General features: G+C 43.6%; 1 protein-coding gene across 5 annotated transcripts in view; it reads left to right on the top strand.

Annotated features, from left to right (window-relative positions):
- The window catches only part of Bivm (basic, immunoglobulin-like variable motif containing), a 33,265-nt gene extending 14,059 nt beyond the window's left edge, over window positions 1–19,206 (top strand). For 4 of the 5 annotated variants that reach the window (XM_045146192.1, XM_004663398.2, XM_045146193.1 and 1 more), the window contains exons 4-10: window positions 3,055–3,150; window positions 3,441–3,545; window positions 3,758–3,852; window positions 10,648–10,780; window positions 12,699–12,785; window positions 14,185–14,281; window positions 17,568–19,206. In XM_045146192.1, coding sequence (XP_045002127.1) covers window positions 3,055–3,150; window positions 3,441–3,545; window positions 3,758–3,852; window positions 10,648–10,780; window positions 12,699–12,785; window positions 14,185–14,281; window positions 17,568–17,861 — 907 coding nt within the window. In that variant the 3' untranslated portion in view covers window positions 17,862–19,206. The remainder of the gene's footprint in view (window positions 1–3,054; window positions 3,151–3,440; window positions 3,546–3,757; window positions 3,853–10,647; window positions 10,781–12,698; window positions 12,786–14,184; window positions 14,282–17,567) is intronic. The other variant, XM_045146194.1, reaches the window with a different exon arrangement.
- The last annotated feature ends 779 nt before the right edge of the window (window positions 19,207–19,985 follow it).

Genomic DNA, 19,985 nt, shown 5'->3' with positions numbered 1-19,985 from the left:
AGTCTTGAGTCTTACAAGAGACTTTGGATTTTTTTTTTTTTTTTTTTGAGGTAAGGTTTCAGAGTAGCCCGTGCTGACCTGGACCTCCCTATGTAGTTTCAGGATGGCCTCGAACTCATGAAGATCCTCCTACCTCTTCCTCCCAAGTGCTGGGATTAAAGGTGTGTGCCACCACGCCCGGCTTGAAACTGGCTATTTGAACAGTGTTAGGACTGTTAAAGATTATGGGGAATTCAGGACACTGAATGCATTTTATATTGCAAAATGCCATGAGCCTATGAGGCCAAGAGTGAAATGCTTGAATGTAAAATGTCCTCATAGTCTCATATATTTGAGGGCTTGGTCCCCAGGTGGTGGCGCTGTTTTTGATGTTGCAAAACCTTACCAGGTGGAACGTTTGTGGAGGAAGTGGGTCATGGAGGGTCTTTCACCATATGAGAAGAGAAGAAGCAAATTTATCATGCAGATGACATGGTCTTATATATAAGCTATTTGAAATTTCATAGAGCAGCGTTAGAACTGATAAAAGAAATCCCATAAAGTTGCATAAATAAATAAAGACATTTGAACCAGTGACATTTCTGAATATGAACAATGAACAGTTCAAAAGAAACCATCCCCTTTTCAACAGCATTAGAAATAACATAATGAAGCTGGCCGTGGTGGCGCACGCCTTTAATCCCAGCACTCGGGAGGCAGAGGTAGGAGGATCGTCATGAGTTCAAGGCCACCCTGAGACTACATAGTGAATTCCAGGTCAGCTTGGGCTAGAGCGAGACCCAACCTTGAATAACCAAAACAAAAAAACAAAACAAAACAAACATATTGGGCAGGCAGTTCAATTACTGCCATGCCTGCTGTTGTCTTTGTAGAACTAAGTAAACTTGTTTTTTCCTTTAAAAGAAAAAGAGAAAACCAGAAACAACAATAAAAGAACAGAATACTTAGAATTAAGTTCAAACAAGGGTGCAAAAGACTTGTGCCATGAAAATGTCAAAATATTGCAGAAAGAACCTAAAGACAGATACGTGGTCATCCATGAACACGGACAGCAAGAGTGGGCATTGTTAAAGTGTCTGTGCTGCCCAAAGGGATCTACAGACTCAGCATGACCCGTACGAAAATCCCAAAGGCGTTCATTTTAAAAATAGAAAGGTGGGCTGGAGGGATGGCTTGGCGGTTAAAGCGTTTGCTTGTGAAGCCAAAGGATCCAGGTTCGATTCCCCAGGACTCACGCCAGCCAGTTGCACAAGGTGGCATATGTGTCTGGAGTTCATTTGCAATGGCTGGAGGCCCTGGCGTGCCCATTCTCTCTCTCTCTTTGTGCTTACAAATAAATAAATAAAAAAAATTAAAAGTAGAAAAAAAACATCCTAAAATGTGTAAGGACTGTCAAGATCTCTTTCTCTGCACCCTACAGTGTGGCTCACTCTTTCTTCTTTTCTTTCTTTTTTTCTTTCTTTCTCTTTCTCTTTCTCTCTTTCTCTTTCTCTCTTTCTGTTTCTCTCTCTCTCTCTCTCTCTTTCTCTCTCTCTCTCTCTCTTTTTGGTATTTTGAGGTAGGATCTCACTCTAGCCCAGGCTGACCTGGAATTCACTATGGAGTCTCAGGGTGGCCTCGAACTCACAGAGATCCTCCTCTCTCTGCCTCCTGAGTACTGGGATTAAAGGTGTGTGCCACCATGCCCCACTGAGAAAAATTTTTTTGTTGTTGTTTCTTTTTTTTAAGATTTTTAAAAAATTTTTATTTATTTATTTGAGAGCGACAGACACAGAGAGAAAGACAGATAGAGGGAGAGAGAGAGAATGGGCACGCCAGGGCTTCCAGCCACTGTAAACGAACTCCAGATGCGTGCGCCCCCTTGTGCATCTGGCTAACGTGGGTCCTGGGGATTCGAGCTTCGAACCGGGGTCCTTAGGCTTCACAGGCAAGCGCTTAACCGCTAAGCCATCTCTCCAGCCCTTGTTGTTGTTTCTTGTGGTGTTTCAGGTAAGACTGCTTAGTGACAAGACTTTCCCTATTGGCCACTACTTAGTACTCATCACTTAGGATATGATCAATTGTTTGAAAGTCAGCCTTATGTTTTTATCAAAAATTGAATGCTGCTGGGTGTGGTGGCGCACACCTTTAATCCCAGCACTCAGGGAGGCAGGGGTAGGAGGATCACCACGAGTTCGAGGCCACCCTGAGACTCCATACTGAATTCCAGGTCAGCCTGAGCTAGAGTGAGCCCCTACCTCGAAAAACAAACCAAGCAGACAAGAACAACAATTGAATGCTGTAGCCTTTCTTCCCCTTATGTTCATGTTAGCGTTCCTGTTGTCCTGACACGTGTCCACCTGGAGGCCTTTTCTGGCTGTGCGGTGCACTGTTGTGCTGTGAAGAACACTGCTTTGCTCTCAGTAAACTTTCAATGACTGTTCAGCCTCACAGCTTCTTGCCTGAGGCTTTGGCTAGACACAGCAGGTGATGGATGTTTTTGAGTGTCAGTTGAAGGATCTCCCTGAAAATCTGATATGCAGGGGCAGAGCTTTGCTTTGTTTCTCCAGAATTTCAAAAGTTGCAAGTAATGCATCCAGTTCACCCAGGCATTCAGTCAGAACTTTTGGCAGTGGATAGCACAATTTATATCTCATTCATTTTTTTTTTCCCCATTGGTTTGAATTTGATATACTTTTTTTGGAGGGGGGCGGGCAGGGTCTCATTCTAGTCTAAGCTGACTTGGAACTCACTCTTTAGCCTTAGGCTGTTCTTGAACTCATAGCGATTCTCCTCCCTCAGCTTCCCGGGTGCTGGGATTAAAGGCGTGTGCCCTGCACAGTTTTTCATTAGTAGTTTGCTATTCATAATTAGTTTTCTTTGCTCAAATGATTTATTACTGCTAGGTACTCATAATGTTTTAATAAATGTGAAATATTTATAATGATCAAAGGTGTTACATTGCATTAAATTGTCACTTCATTTCATTTACTATAAGATGTATATTTCTGTTCTGTAGTTTTTTTTAATTTATTTTATACGTTCAATGACAAAAACAGTCTCTTGTTTTCTCAGGTACTGCATAAGCCGGCCACAGTATAAGACTTCCTGTGGCATCTCCTCATTAATTTCTTGTTGGAATTTTTTATACAGCACCATAGGAGCAGGGAGGTAAGTATGCCAGCTTATTGCCTCAGATGCCATGCTAGAAAACAGTTTGATGTTCCTTCTTCTATAATGGAAGACTTTGAGAACAGATTTTTCATAAAATAAGGAAGTACGATGTATATTGTCACATGCCTTTTACAGCTTAAAATGTTTGCATGTATTTTTCTCAACAAAATAACAGTGAAAAATATCACCAAAAGTGTTTGCAAGCTAGACTGATCTATTAGCATTGAGACAAATTACATTTGCCTGTGACTGGAATTGTGAAATGAGCGGTAATGTTTCTTTTATAGTCTTCCACCTATTACCCAAGAAGAGGCTTTGCATATTTTGGGCTTTCAGCCCCCATTTGAAGATATTAGGTTTGGCCCTTTCACTGGAAACACAACGCTCATGAGGTATGGAGCTGCTGCCTAGGGGCAATACCTTGTTTCTGGTTCAACAGAATAATGATGTTACAGTGTGAGTGGACAAGAAACTGTATTTTGTTTTGGGGTCCCAGCCTTCCATGGATTTACAAAGTGTGGGCTGTGCTTAAGTTTCTTTAGAACTAGAACAATCGCCTTCCTTGTATGAAACCATCGTGATGAGCAAATCTTCTTGTCTTCAGGTGGTTTAGACAAATTAATGACCACTTCCATGTGAAAGGATGCTCCTATGTTCTCTACAAGCCTCATGGGAAGAACAAAACAGCTGGAGAGACAGGTAAGTGCACTGAGACCTGCACAGGTGCGCGTACTGTAAGGTCCATCTCCGGGACTGGCTTTGGTTTCATGGGAAATCAAGTTAACCCTCAACACGGTCTGATGTTTTCATGTCTCTTTATCTTCTTATTCAAGGGGGAAATCATGATAGTGTTCTATAGAGCACTTTTCAGTGGACAGCTCAGTATTTTTCCCCTTCTGATATTTGCATACGGAACCAGGCATCAACATATCTTACCACTCTCTTTGTATTGTTTGGGTCCATTTCATTTGCATGTATACATGTGCTAGTAAAACTGTGAGGAAGCACTGTGAATTTGCAATTCTTTTTAAAGAGAAAGAGGATATGTGATGTTAGAAATTAGGACTATGGGGCTGGAGAGATGGCTTAGCGGTTAAGCGCTTGCCTGTGAAGCCTGAGGACCCTGGTTTGAGGCTCCATTCGCCAGGACCCACGTTAGCCAGATGCACAAGGGGGTGCACATGATTCATTTGCAGTGGCTGGAGGCCCTGGTGCACTCATTCTCCCTCTCTCTCTCTCTCTCTCTCTCTCTCTCTCTCTCTGCCTTTCTGTTGCTCTCAAATAAATAAATAAAAATAAACAAAAAAATTGAAAAACAAGAAACTAGGACTATGAAACTTACATAACTCCATTATAAAATTCTTAGTCCTAACAGAAATATTAATGAAGTTATCTCAAGGATTATTTTGGTTATGTGCTAGTTAAATTATTTGTACTAGTTAACGATTCCCATTTTCTTACCAGCACCAAGTTTTATTAGGTATGTGACAATTTACATTTTTAGTCTTTTTTTTTTTTGGTTTTCCAAGGTAGGTTCTCACTGTATCCCAGGCTGACCTGGAATTCACTCTGTGGTCTCAGGGTGGCCTCGAACTCACAGCAATCCTCCTACCTCTGCCTCCCAAGTGCTGGGATTAAAGGCGTGCGCCACCATGCCCAGTTTACAATTTACATTTTTATATTGTGACAACGGTCATTGAGTTTTACAAATCAGACACCTGCAATGCAGTGTCAGAGGAGAAGAAATGGAAGGAAGACCTCACTCCAGATGGTTGTGATAGCGATGAGAGGCTGGGCTCAACTGGTCTGGCAGGATTTTTCTACAGCTGCACACAGAAGCTCACGTTTGAGAAGAAAGCTCCCAGACTGCTTAAGGAGAGAAATTCCAACAGAGCTTTGTGCTTTCCAAGGCCAAGAATCGAGCACAGAATGAGGTGTATTTCTGTTGACCTATTGAAAGGTGGAGGACCTGAGGAGATAGGGAGAAACTTCTAGAAGAGGATTTTGTTTTTCTATAGCCAACGAGTGGGCATCCTTCTTTGGGAAATGCGTTTTCATCTTGGTTTGTAAGGAAAGCACTTAGGTCTGTAGCTCATCTTTTCAACTGGCTTCTCCCTGCCCTCCGGGACACGCAGGCATGCACATCTGCACGCTAAGCCCCACCAGAATTGTCCTGTGAACTTTGTCTTTGCTGTCTTTTTGAGTTCCTTAGTTGTCAGTTTTTTTTTGGGGGGGGTGGGTTCTAGATGTTTTCCATTCCTAAGGAACTGAAATTTGCATTTACACTGATCTTGACATTGTAAGTGTTCAGTAAAGGTTAAGATAGGACTGCTTTATGTTTCTTGTCATGGAGTATGGACCAAAACGTTTGTGTGGGGGACTGGAAGCAATGGGGAGGGTGTCACACGTACACAAAGGACACAGCAGACGGCACTCTCTGGGGTTCTTGGGCCTGTGTCCAACGCTGCAGTGTGAGAAGGGCCAAAGGACATCAGTTCAAATCCATTACTCCTTTCACTTGCTTGTCTTACTACCCAGTAACCACAAGAGGGTTTCATGAGCACAGTTCATGCTTTCTGCTCTGTGAACACTGGCCGCATTGAGATGGGGTGTCAGGAATGCGCAAGAGCCTAGGATGACAGAACCTTTGGGTACAGAGGAATCATCAGCTGTGTAAATTCAACCAAGTTTTCAATGTAAAAAAGTGTAAATCTTTTTATTAAAAAAAAAGTTCAGTAAAGGCTGGAGAGATGGCTTAGTGGTTAAGGTATTTGCCTGTGAAGTCTAAGGACCCTGGCTCGATTCTCCAGGTCCCATGTAAGCCCGATGCACAAGGGGGCGCACGCGTCTGGAGTTCGTTTGCAGAGGCTGGAGGCCCTGGTGCACCCATTTTTTCTCTCTCTCTCCCTCTGTCTCTAATAAATAAATGAAAATAAAAAATAATTTTAAAATGTTCAATAAGATGCTGAAAAGGGCCATAGTGAGAGTTGACGTGGGTTCCAGCATTCTGGGAACTCTGCCGGCTTCCGGCAGCACTTCAGCACACCTCGGGTACACAGTGCACGGATACTGTTTGCTTCACCCCGTTTTCCTCCAGTTCAAACTCAGTGTCATACCACAGAGATCTCTAGCCTGCAGCGTCCACACACCCCTGTCCTGCTTGTGGGCCCTCCAGGCTTGTCTGCAGCATAAGCTCCATGCTGCCCACGGAAGCCAACGGTGATGGACCTTCCCTGCTTCCTCAGTGTGCCCGCTGAGTTTAAAAGATTCCTTGGGAGTAAGGGCCTTGTAGGGCAGTGGGGTGCTCCTGGGTCACCTCTTACATGCTAGACTCTCTCCCTTGCTTTGAGTGTATAAGAATGCCTCAGGAGTTCTAGAATTCCCCAATGTTCTTCTGTAGAAGTACAATCTCCTACTAAACAATCCAGAGAACACCAGGGGTTAATAATGTTCTTACATGAGACTTGCATGCCACAGAGGCCCTGATTCTCTCGTTGGCAGCTCAGGACATCACTGCTGTCCACTGTGCAGCGGGTCCCCATAGCTTCGCACCTCCGTCTCTCCAGCACACAGTTTGGGGGGTCTGCATTTGAGAGTGGCTGCTCCGTCACCGAGGCGTACGTCTCTCAGGTGTGCTCTGGGGCAGAGTGACTGGCATTCTGACCTTAGTGTCCATCAGTAGTACCATGCTTGTCTGATGCACAGAATCTTTCTTCATGTGTTTAAACGCTGTCTTACTGTCTTTTATTTCAGAGGGTGATCTTTTTCTGACTTTGTCCTGAAATTGTGGGGGTGTCCTACGGTAGGCTGCTCTCTGCCCTCAGACCCTATGTTCTAAACGAGGTGACTTGCCATTCCCTGAGTCCCTCCCCATCCTGTGGATTGGCTTTCCCCTGTGCCCTTCCCTTTGTCTGGACTGTAGAAATCCCAGGACCTCATTAAGTTCCACTGTGAATGCACCCTTCCTGATGCCCCGAACCCCATGTGCGCTTCCTCCTTTGAATTCAATGCCCTTTTGTGCCTTCTTTTTCCACCTTAAGGGTACCTGTTTCCTCCTTCCTTGCCAGAGCTTGTCTTGTCCCTGGAGCATCTGATTGAGTTTCTCAGATGCTCATGAATTAAGTTAAATTTTCCTTTGTCTCTAGACCAGCAGCTCTCAAAATACAGCTTCTGGATCAACAGCACCCAGTAACTTGTTAGACAAGCGGAGTCTTGGGGGTGAGCGTGACCTTAATCCCAGCACTTGGGAGGCAGAGGTAGGAGGATTTCTGGGAGTTCGAGGTCACCCTGAGACTACAGAGAGAATTCCAGGCCAGCCTGAGCTAGAGCGAAACTCTACCTCAAAAAAAAAGAAAGAGTGAGAGTGAGAGCGAGAGCGAGAGAGAGAGAGAGAGAGAGAGAGAGAGGAAGGAAAGCAGAGTCTTGGCCCCCATCCCAGACTCCCAGTGCCAGCTACCAGGAGGGCAGGTTCTGGCAACCTGTCATTGAACAAGTCCCTTGTGCCATCCTTCAGAAGTGGGATCGAGCTTCACTGTCAAGAGCTTGGCTTTGCACTGATAGGAAACACAGTGAATTTCAAACCTGCTCAGTTGAGAGACTGGAGGGTCCAGTGAGCGCGCCTTAGGGGCTGGCAGGGGTAGGTTGGGCACTTGGAGTCCTCACACGCTTGTTTTGGCCACACGAGCTTGGCTTTAAGAACAGGTTTGCCGATCTCTAAATCAAACAGAAGGTACTTATATACCTTGAAGTAAGAAGAAAAAAAATCCCTGAGCCTCAAAAGTCCATAACCATTATGATATATTGTTATGAATAATACATCTATATCCATCAATCATCTATAAATCTATACTGTACATCATATTTAATAAGCACAGAGATATTACTCAGTAGAAGAAAACCCATCTTGGCTCTTTGGAAAACTAGGACCTAATGCAAAAATATTTGATATGAATACTGAGAGCAGGCTCTCTTACGCATTTCATTTGCCCCCAAAGTCCTGAATATATTCTGTAACATAAAGTGTTATTCACTGTCATTATCTTAATAATGAAAATTTTTCTTTTGTTTTGTTTTTTTTGAGGTAGGGTTTTGGTCTAATTCCTGGAATTAGGCTCAGGGTGGCCTCGAGCTCATGGCAATCCTCCTACTTCTGCCTCCCAAGTGCTGGGATGAAAGGCATGCACCACCACACCCAGTTGATAATGAAAGTTATTATTATTATTATTATTATTATTATTTATGAACAGTGTCAGGCTGCCAGGCATGGTGGCTCAATGCCTGTAAGCCCACACTCAGGAGGCTGAAGCAGGGCTGTTGTGAGTTTAAGACCAGCCTGGGCTACATAATGAAACTGTCCCTAAAACAACCATCACAGCCCCTTGTGAGGGCTGAGGATGCAGCTCAGTGGTAGAGAGCCTGCCTGGCAAATGGAAGGCTCCAAGTTCAGCCTCTGGTAGAGCCAAAACAAAAAAGGGTAAGTCCTGTTTTTGAAACAGGGTTTCATGTAGCCCAAACTGCCTTTGAATTTGTTATGTAACCCAGCATATCTTAAGTGTTGGGGTTATGGGCATGTGACTATGCCCTGTTTGTGGTGCTGGGTGTGCATATTAGGCAAGTAGTGTGCCAACTGAATTATGCCCCCTTCCCTGAGAAAGCTTTTCACACTTAAATGATGACTCTAAATATCTTTTCTAATAACTGAATGTATAAAGGATTAAAATCCACATCTTTTATCTTTCTTTGTTCACTGCCTATAATCAAGTTCAACTGTGGGATAAAATATTGACCCTCTGTTGAATTTGATTCATAAAAGTTTTTTTTTTTTTCAAGGTAGGTTTTACTCTAGCCCAGGCTGACCTGGAATTCAGTATGTAGTATCAGGGTGGTCTTGAACTCATGATGATACTCCCACCTCTGCCTCCCGAGTACTGGGGTTAAAGACATGCACCACCATACCAGACTCACAGAAGTTTTCATCCAGAGCTGCCCAGGAACCAGTTTGTAAATTGTGAGAGAAACACAACCAAAACCTATGGAAAGGCCCATTTTTCCTCTGTCTTTGTAACATGCAGATTATAGTGGGGAAGATCCCCCATCTGTGCAGGGAAGCTCTGGTGGTCATCCAGGAAGTAAAAGATATTTGCAGAAGGACTTGAGGTTTCAAAGGTTCAAGCCAGAAACATTACTACCTGCCCGGGCAGAGCCCCTGAGGGGGGCAGTGTGCCGCCCTTCCCGGCCCTGCACCTATGGGCTGGTTGTTCTTGGTGGTCTGCATCTGTTCCATTGGCCAGGAAGTAGGTTGCTGGGAATATAACTCGCAGGCTTTTACCTTGCTATTTTTAGAGTTTCTAGCTTTAATGAGGTACTTCTTAATGAATAATTTAATTTTTTCCTAGGAATTCAAGTTAATAAAACTTCAGTTAATGGCTTTGAGTACTGACTGCTGGTAAACATTTATTTCTTATGGTAATTCTTTTGAAATTACTTGACAGTTATTGTAGTTGCAGGAAGTAGACGAGGAGAAATGGGGCTCCAGCTTGGCTCGCTTACAGACTTTCTATTGCTGTTGAAGTTCCTTGCTCATTGCTGGGATAAAGCACCCAACCCAAAGCAGCTGATGGAAGGAGAGTTTCTTTTGGCTTACAGTCTTGAAGGAAACTCCGAGATGTCAGGGGAAGGGATGGCATGAGCAGAGGATGGGCAGTAGGAAAGTGAGCTGAGTTCTGGCAAGGGGGGAGCTGGCTATAACACCATGAGCCCACCCCCAACAACACATCTCCTTCAACAAGGTGCCACCTCCCAAATTGCCATCAGCTGGGGACCAGGCATTCAGAACACATGAGTTTATGGGGCATGTGTGTCTCAAACCACCACAATCAGTTTGCCTTTGGTCTATGTAATTTTCTTAGAAAAATAAAAAGGTGTGTTGTTATCTAGAGGAGGAGATGTTGGCATTTTTGGAGTCCGTTATGTGGAGTTCACATTTATCTGTGTGTTTCAGTGATCTTTAAAATGGGAGGTACACACTATATATATACGAGTACATTTTAAATCTAATTTAGTTCTTTCTATAAATCCTTGCATAGCAAATGCATGAATTTTACAAACAAATGTGCTTAATTTTGAGCATGCTTATTGAGACATTTTCCATGACAGGTACACACAGAAACGCTGAGACCATCACTGTATACATGTTACTAAGCTTTACACGGTCGTTACCTTTCACAGCCAATTTTGTGTACTAGACAGTTTTGGAAAGCAAGGACACATTTCAGTTGTTCTGCTATGGAATTCATCTGAATTTTAGTCTAAATGTAAAACTAAAAGTGAACTTTTTTCATTCCCCATCCAGAGCTTCTCTTAGGCCTTCAAACCCAGAATGTCCGTGTTCTGCGTTATGCCCTTTTGTTTTTCTGTTCTCAAGTAGTCCTTTGTGTGTAATGTGCACATTGCTCATGGGCCCTCATGTTGCTTGCCTGGTTTTGTGTTTTGTAGCCTCAGGGGCCTTGTCAAAGTTAACCCGTGGACTGAGAGATGAGTCGCTGGCTTTTATCTATCATTGCCAAAACCACTACTTTTGTCCTATTGGCTTCGAAGCAACGCCTGTGAAAGCTAGTAAAGCTTTCAGGTAAGGATGCACAGACTTCACTGGGCTCGTCACCTGGAAAACAGGTTGCAGAAAGAGTTCTAAGGATTTTTCTTTTATTAAAAAAAACTTGTCCCTTAGAAATTGGGAGGTTTGGTAATCAGTTTGGGTTACTTCGATTCTGACTTGGTAATGGACTCTGATTACATCCAGTTAGACTCTGTTTTAAGCATCGGAGAGGGTTTTTGGCAGAACTGCATAGTGGTAGAAGCTGTTGCTCAGGCATTCTAGAAAGCCACTTGAATAACCCTTTTTGTGACTACTGTTAACAGCCAGGTGGTCTTGATACACTGTGTTCTCATCCAGCTTTCCACACGCTGTGTGTAAAGATTCCCACAAAGGAGTTAATGAAAAAGTTCCTTCTCTGCTGAGAGTGAATATCAGGGGTACTGCCCTTTGCCTTGGTGGCATGGAATCTCAGCACCAAGTGTTCTGTTTTTCTGTCTAACCTTCATGGTTATATTTGCTTTGTTCTTTGCCTCATTCAGAGTTCCTATTCTAATTAAGAACAACATATCTTCACAGGGCACCCCTCCCTCCCCAATTAAGAAAAGTAGCTGAGTTTGAACACTTTTCTTCCTCCTGAGCAAGTTTTTGTTTGCACTGGGTTGAGTGGATGCTGGGAATGTGTTCGTGCTGGCTGAGTGAATGCCAGGAGAGTGGAAAGCAGAGAAGTATCCTGATTCAGAAATGGTGAGAACAGAAGCCATGAATGCCTTGAGTGCAAGTACTTTTTGGTGTGACCATCTCATGCCTAAGGTTCTGGCCTATTCACACTTGGCTTGGTGGGATTGGTGACCAAGGAGGAGGAAGAAGCTGTCTTTTCAGTGGGGATCCAGAGTCTGACTAGAGAACATGGATTGGCCATTTGCATAGGAGGATTCTTTTTTTAAAAAAAATATTTTATTTATATATATATATTTATTTATTTTTGAGAGAGAGGGGGGGAGGGGGAGAGAGAATGGGTGCACCAGGGCCTCTAGCCACTGCAAATGAACTTCGGACGCATGTGCCACCTAGCGTATGGGGCTTACGTGGGTACTGGGGAATAGAACCTGGGTCCTTGGGCTTTGTAGGCAAGTGCCTTACTTCTAAGTCATCCCACGAGCCCTGCATAGGAGGATTCCTTGCAGTTGGAGGCCAGAGGCTCTTGGGCGGTGGTGAGGTGGGAACCTGAGGAGGCGGGAGCATGCTAGAGGGAGGGTGGACATTGTAATTTTGTACACGAGGAGCAAGGAGGAAACTGCTTGGTCTCTCCCGCACCAGAGTGATTTGTCCATTTCTCTGGAGTGGAATTTCTTACAAGTGAGGTGCATTGTTTTGCTTTTCTGATTTCATCCTGTGATTTAATCAAATGTGAAACCAGAGTTCACTTTGACCTGTACCCTTTAAAAGACTGAGTTCCTTATCAATGCCTGTGCTTAGGAATCACCTTGGGATTTTTGTTTATTCAACGGCTAATCCCTAAGCTCTGTTCCAGACCAATTTGGATTAGAATTCCCGGGAATGGGACTGGTGTTGAGCATCAGAGTGTGAGGGTCCTGCCCCTTCCCCCAGATGCTTTATTGCTTTAGGGTTGTATTTTTAGGACGCCAGTGGAAACCTGGATGAGTAGTGGAAAGAGACTGAGTGACTGGAGAACTGATGGTGGGATGTCCTTTCCTCTTAGTTTCCTAGGATCTTTTTACCCTAGATTTTCAATACAGAACTAAAGCTTTAAGGGTTTTCTTTAACGGCCCTCCAGAAGTGTGCTTAAGTCTAATCTGTACTATCTATTCTAGCTTAATGAATGCACATTTGAGTAGATGTTCACAATCACTTATCACTGCATGGTAGGAACAGTGTATGCAGGGAGTGGATGACCCCTGTGAAGCTCACTGTGCATGTGTTTTATATTCAGCAGGGGTCCTCTCTCACCACAGGAAGTAGAATACTGGATTTTAATTGGAGAGTCCAGTAGAAAGCATCCTGCCATTCACTGTAAAAGGTATCCTTCAGTATCTGTTTCTTTTCCAACTGGGGTAACATTTGCTTGTAGTCAAAGGACATATGGTGAGTGTGTGTTAGGTGGGCACTGGTGAACGTCTGCACTCATGTGCCCATCACCCCCGTCACAGCATGGCGCCTCTTCATCACCACAGGGGGAACCCACTCCCCACTCCTCTGCAGCCCCACACAGCCTGTGCTGGGCTCCCGCTTCACCGACGTGCTCTGCCTGTTCTCCAGTCTCACGCAAGTGCAGCAGGCAACATCCAGTGTGTGTGCTTATGCATTTGAATAATATCAAGAAACTTCACTTTTCTATGAAAGTTTTAGAATTTGTCAATTTCGGTTAAAAATTCCATAGAATATTTGATTAAGATAGAATGTATAGAATTTATAATTTAGTTTAGGGGAATGGACACCATGATAGCATGTAATCTTCTAAGCTGGCCATGGACTACCTGTTGCTTAATTAGAACTGCACATTTTCTCAGCAGTGGTTTGTATTTTTCAATACAAAGTTATGTTAAAGTGTGTGTTATATTTATTGATGATATTTTAAGTGGATCTTTAAAAAATTTCATTTTCAAGTTATTTGTTGGCTGTATTTGGAAAAAAAATCTCCAATTTTCTTATATAAACCTTGAATCCATATGTCAACAGAATATACTTATTAATTTAGTAACCATTCTGTAATTTCTTTGGATTTCCTGAAAATCATGTTGAATATCAGTAGAGATAGAGTATCTTTTAATTAAAAAAAAATTATCCAGGCACAGTGGTGACATGTAGGTAGTCCCAGGAAGATCACTTGAGCCCAGGAGTTCAAGGCTAGCTTGGTAACATATCAAAATCCCATCTCAAAAAACTAATTGATTTGGTTACCATTAAAAAGAAAGTATGACAAACTGCTGCTTTAGCCTGAAAGGTGTCATATATGTTGATGTATGTTATGCAAATAGAAAATTGATAATTTTGTTTGTTTATTTATTTTAGAGGGACAGAGAGAGAAAGAGGGGGAGAGACAGAGAGAGAGAATGGGTGCACCAGGGCCTCCAGCAACTGCAAATGTACTCCAGACGTGTGTGCCCCCTTGTGCAACTGGCTAACATGAGTCCTGGGGAACTGAGCCTCGAACTGGGGTACTTAGGCTTCACAGACAAGCACTTAACCACCAAGCCATCTCTTCAGTCCAAAAATGGACAATTTTGGATAGACATAATTATCATGAAACAATGCTTCAGTTGTCTAACAGATGTTTAGTGGATGGAACCATGCTGAGATTATCTTTAGTCACTGCTGTGTGATACTCTAGTAACTTGCCCTTGAGACAAATGTTGTTAAAATGGTTCTTTTCCTTTTCCTTTTCTTTTCTTTTCTTTTCTTCTCTCCTCTTACCATAGATGGGCAGATATTGTCACTGATCTCAATACTCAAAATCCAGAATACCTCGATATCCGGCATTTAGAGCGAGGGCTACAGTTTCGGAAAACAAAGAAGGTAAGAACTCCACCAAGCTGTGTTTGAAGGCATTTCCCAAGTGACCGAAGTGTGGAATTTCACCCCGCACTCTTAAGGTGGTAAATAACAGAAATCTGATTCAAGTGACCTTACACAGAAAAGTAAACACAGGGTCTACACTCCAGAGCAAGAACAGTCTAGAGTCACAGGAATGACACCGGTACTGGCAGAACCCGGGCACCTCACATCACTCACATGTAGGTAGGCTACGTGTTGTCCTTAGTGCTTCTTTATCTGATGCTCCATTTCTTGAGGATCATTATTGTTCACTGATGGCTCCTTTTGTGGGTGAATAGTCTAGTGAGCTTGAGACTGACTGACCTGCCACAGCTCAGCTCCACAGTCCTGCCCCGGATTAACTGTGGTCCTGGGGCAGTGCCATGCGCACAAACATGGCTTCAGCGAGGGCTGTCAGAGAAAAGCAGACATACGCTGTCAACTGAGTCCACATCCTTTTGATAAAGGACATATGAAGCTGGGCATGGTGGCACACGTTTTTAATTCCAGCTCTTCAGAAGCTGAGGCAGTAGGATAATGAACTCTGGCACAGTGTTGCAGTCCGGTTCGCACTGCTGGTAAAAATCACCCACCCAAGAGCAGCTTCTGGGAAAAAGAGGTTTACTCTGGCTTACAGGCTCGAGGGGAAGATCCACAATGGCAGGGGACAATGATGGCATGAGCAGAGGGTGGACATCACCCCCTGGCCAGCATAAAGTGGACAATATCAACAGGAGAGTGTGCCAAACAGTGGCATGGGGAAACTGGCTATAAAGCCCATAAGCCCATCCCCAACAATACACTGCCTCCAGGAGGCGTTAATTCTCCAATCTCCATCAGCTGGGAACCTAGCATCCAGAACACCTAAGTTTATGGGGGACACCTGAGTCAAACCACCACATTCTGCTTCTGGCCTCCATGAACTGATAACCATACATGATGTCAAATACAATGCATTCATCTAACTTTAAAAGTCCCATACTTTTTATCAATTCCAATGATGTTCATACATCCCCATAGTCCAAAATCTTTTAACTGAGCCATAATACCAAAAAATAACCTCAAAAAACCCATAATGGCACAGAATAAATATTCACACTGCAAAAGATGGCATTGGGCATAGCAAAGAAACATTCAGCCAATACAAGATTTAAAACAACTAGGGCAAACACTAAACTCTGTAGCTTCAAGTCCAACAACTCTCGCCAGTGAGAGATCTCTAAGACCGATAATTCTAACCAGCAACAAGTGTCTGGCATTCCAATTCCACCCCCCACCCCCAGCTAGGCTACTCACAGTCCTGGAAACCTTCACTGGGGCTGGCAGCTCTCCTTGGCAGCCATCTCATGGTCCTGGCATCTCCACTGAGTCTCCACTGCAATCCACGGTTCATCCTCATGGCCCCATGGGGTCTCCGTTCAGGCATCCAGCAAACCCGCTTCACACTGCCCATGGCCATTTCCAAAACACATGACTGTGTTGCAAACTCAATCACCCTCTCTTTTCTGCATTTCTTATACTCCACAATACCAGGTAGGGTGCCAATTTGTTAATCCAGGGGAAATAAATCAGACTTTGAAGAACAGTACACTCCTTGAGCACTCAGGCCCCTACAAAAGAATCGACATTCTTCCTGTTGCCCCAGAGCAGGTCAGCTAGCCCAGTCTCAAAGGTTGTAATCTCTCAGTTGCAGCTGAATGGGCAACAGTTCACCCAAAGATTTTTCGTGCCATATCCCTCTGCTCACACCAGTTCATTTCTACACAAAGCAACCCTGCACAACTTCTTAGGACATGGGCATAAGAGCAAGCTTCTCACACAAACTGCTAGCCCAGTCCAAGCAAAGCTCTTTCTCACCCTCATAAACCAAACCTCACAGTCCATAGTTCTTACTGCATTCAGGTCTTGCAGCTCAGACCAGAATAGCCCATTAAGCTGTACTTACAGCACTGCAAGGCATCTCTTAGGCCAAGGTTTCGAATCCTTCCACATTCCTCTTGAAAATCAGCTCCAAAAGGCCAAAGCCACACAGTCAGGTGTCTAGCAGCAATCCCACTCCTTGGTACCACTTTACTGTTGCAGTCTGGTTCGCATTGCTGGTAAAAATCACTCAACCAAGAGCAGCTTCTGGGGAAAAGATTTATTTTGGCTTACAGGCTCAAGGGGAAGCTCCATGATGGCATGATGGCAGGGGAAAATGATGGCATAAGCGGAGGGTGGACATCACCCCCTGGTCAACATAAGGTAGACAATAGCAACAGGAGACTGTGCCAAACACTGACATGGGGAAACTGGCTATAACACCCATAAGCCTGCCCCCAACATATACTCCCTCCAGGAGGCATTAATTCCCAAATCTCCATCAGCTGGGAACCTAGCATCCAGAACACCTAAGTTTATGGGGACACCTGAATGAAACCACCACATACAGTTTGGGATATATAGCCAGTTTGAGTGCAGGCTGAATTATAGTGAGACGTTGTTTCCAAAATCATGATGGGCAGGAAGAAGGGAAAGGAGAGGAAGAGGCATGACTTCAGTGTTTGAAGTAGGCATACGTGGCCATAACTGTGTTGACAGTAAGTTGTGGAGAGATGACTGGGGACCAGTGTCTGTCTTGTTGAGGACATTCTTATATTTGATCTTTTTAAAAACATTTATTTATTTTTAGAGAGAGAGAGGGGGGGAAAGAAAGAGAGAGAGAGAGAATTGGTGTGCTAGGGCCTCAGCCTCCATAATTGACCTCCAGATGCTTGTGCCACCTAGTGGGCATGTGCAACATTGTGCTTGCCTCACCTTGTGTGGTCTGGCTTATATGGGATCTGTAGAGTCGAACATGGATCCTTAGGCTTCACAGGCAATCACCTTAACCACTAAGCTATCTCTGCAGCCCATTTATTTATTTGTTAAAAAGAAAGAGAGGGAGGGAGGAGAGAGAGAGAATAGGCATGTCAGGGCCTCTAGTCACTGCAAATGAACATCAGACACATGTGCCACTTTGGGCATCTGGCTTATGTAGGTACTGGGAACCAAACCTGGTTTCTTAAGCTTTGCAAGCAAGCACCTTAAGTACTAAGCCATTTCTATAACCCCCCATTCTTGTATAGGGGCAGTTGTCAGAACAGCTGGATAGGATGAGGGCTAAGCAGAAAAGCAGTTTTCAGGCATGCGAAAGAGCAAGAAGCCAAGTACGTCATAGGGACCCCACAAACTCACGTGATCAATTCCTTATTTTCCTCAACTCACCTTTTCTTCTTCTTCTTCTCAGGTTGGAGGGAATTTGCATTGCATCATAGCGTTCCAGAGACTTAGTTGGCAAAGATTTGGCCTTTGGAACTTTCCTTTTGGAACCATCAGACAAGAGTCCCAAACTGCCACACATACGCAGGGAATTGCCAAGTCTGAGAGTGAAGAGAGCATCTCCAAGAAGCAGCATGGGCGCCTGGGCCGCTCCTTCAGTGCCAGCTTCCACCAGGACTCGGCTGGGAAGAAGACGCCCAGCATCCACGAGAGAAGGAACAGTGGCTACCACGGCTACAGCGATTACGATGGGAACGTGTGACTACACTGGGATCTGAACACCTCAGGTGTCCACACAGCTGTTGTGTACAGGGCTGCATTAAGACAGTAGGAGGTTTTTATTAAGTCTATTTGTAGGAACAGATTTTGTGGTACAAAGCATAACCATGTAGTTCTCTAGTAAATAAGCTTACATGATGACGATGGGTGATTTCAGACATATAGGCAGATAAGCACAGAATATTGCCTATATAAAGTTAAGAGTATATAAACAGTGTGGACAGAGAGTCTTCACGGCATCCGATAGAATCACCCCCGCTTCTAAACAGAAACACAAATCTACTTAAGAGCATCAAGATTTGAACACTTAAGTAAGCATGAGGTGATTCCTTAACACTTGATCCCTAGTCATTTATTACAGATAACTATTGCAGATCAAGATGCAAGGTACTGTCTACCCTTTGAAATATGGGGCTATCCATTTCTAGTTTTTGCTCATGGTTAAAGCTTGTTTCAAATTATTTTGTGAGTCTAATAGTTCATTCACTTCCACCAGTATCCCCCTTGCCTCACTTTCTGAGTAACAGTCTCAGGATTCTTAATCAAGAGGCAGAAGAGAAGGCTCAAGAAATTGATCTTTTCCATTGGTGCAAACTGGTGACTTAGGGAGCTGACTCAGATTTGTGTGTTACTGTGAACTAGTTACAGGAGCTGAGCTCTTGAACGGCACCCGTTGGTCTAGAATAAGCCTCGTTCCAGGGTCATCTGTGCAGAGATCTTCTAAAGCTTGATTGGTCCCTTAAATGTAGTTGTGTGTTAAAAACAGCATTGAGGACGCATTGGTGATGTGTAGCTCCCTCAAGAGCACAGTTGTCTGCATTATAAACTCTGAGTGCTTTCATTTTGTGAACCGCATAGACCTGTAGCTGTTTGAAGTGTTAAGTGTTTTGCAAGTGTGGACTTCAGTACTTGAGCTCCTCTCTGGCTGCTGTCAGTTCTCCTGCTGCCAACGTGTGACTCACAGCCTTGTGGAATCTCTTCTGCTTTCCTGTTAGGGGCTCATACCAGGATTCAAGCCTGTAACTTGGGGATTACAAGGTGCTGAGTGTGTTGGTAAGCATACTGCAATACACCTCCAGAAGAGGGTTCAGATTTTTATTTTTAAAATATTTTTTTTCTTTTTCCTCTTGAATTTTATATCCATTTAGCCACTCATACATTTCTGGCCTACAGAAAGGGATATATATTAAGAAATGGTCATTTTTCTGAAGAGAATATTTTGCTTGAAATGCGAAATTCTGAGAGATTTGTAGGTTGTTGATTTTGTTACTTCATACTGGAACTTTTAAAAAGTTTTCATCAAATAAAGTTTTGTTTTCTACTTTTAATCATGTGAATGTTACTGAAGCTGATTTAGCTAGAGAGTACCCTTCTAGCTGTGAAGTACATGGTAATTTGCCAATTTTGCATAGTGTCATCAGAACCATCTTAACACCTTTTTATAACCAATTAAACAATATGCATTATGATGGGAGATAAATTTCTCTAATACTAGAAAATTATGTTGGCTTGAAACAAATGACACTTGCCTCTGTGACTCAAATATAAACTATCTTATAATAATTCAGCTGAATATCTCAAAGAACTATGTGAAAAGGGTCACAATGAAAGAGAAATGCAAAATAAGAAACTAAGAACAGAGTGATACCTGGGACAAGAGAATGAGTTTACTCAGAGTATGTGTATGCATGTTTGTATGTGTTGGGCAGACGTGTGCCTATGGTGGCCAGAGGACGACTTTGGCTAGCGTCCTCAGGTAGGTCACCTACCTGTTTTGAAATTGGTCTTTCATTGGCCTTACCTCACCCATTAGGCTAGGCTGGTCGGACAGGGAACTCCAGGGGTTCTCCTGTTTCTTCTTTCCCAAGTGCTGAGATTACAGGCATAGGTTTGGGGATCAAACTCAGAATATTACCGCCTGACCATTCTCCTCAGTCCTCTAATTTCATTTTGGAAACATGCTGACAAATGTTGTAGCTTCCATGTTTGGAAGTTATTCAGAACACATTGAGGTTTAAGTGTAATGGGACTTTTTTTTTTCCCCAGAAAATGTAGGCATGAGTTTCTGCATACCTCTTTAAACAGTACTAACTCCCTTGTCTTATCT

This window comes from Jaculus jaculus, chromosome 3 (genome assembly GCF_020740685.1).
Source record: "Jaculus jaculus isolate mJacJac1 chromosome 3, mJacJac1.mat.Y.cur, whole genome shotgun sequence".
NCBI classification, from domain to species: Eukaryota; Metazoa; Chordata; class Mammalia; order Rodentia; family Dipodidae; genus Jaculus; species Jaculus jaculus.
Note: the sequence above shows the minus strand (reverse complement) of the source record. Positions and strands in the feature narration are given on the sequence as shown.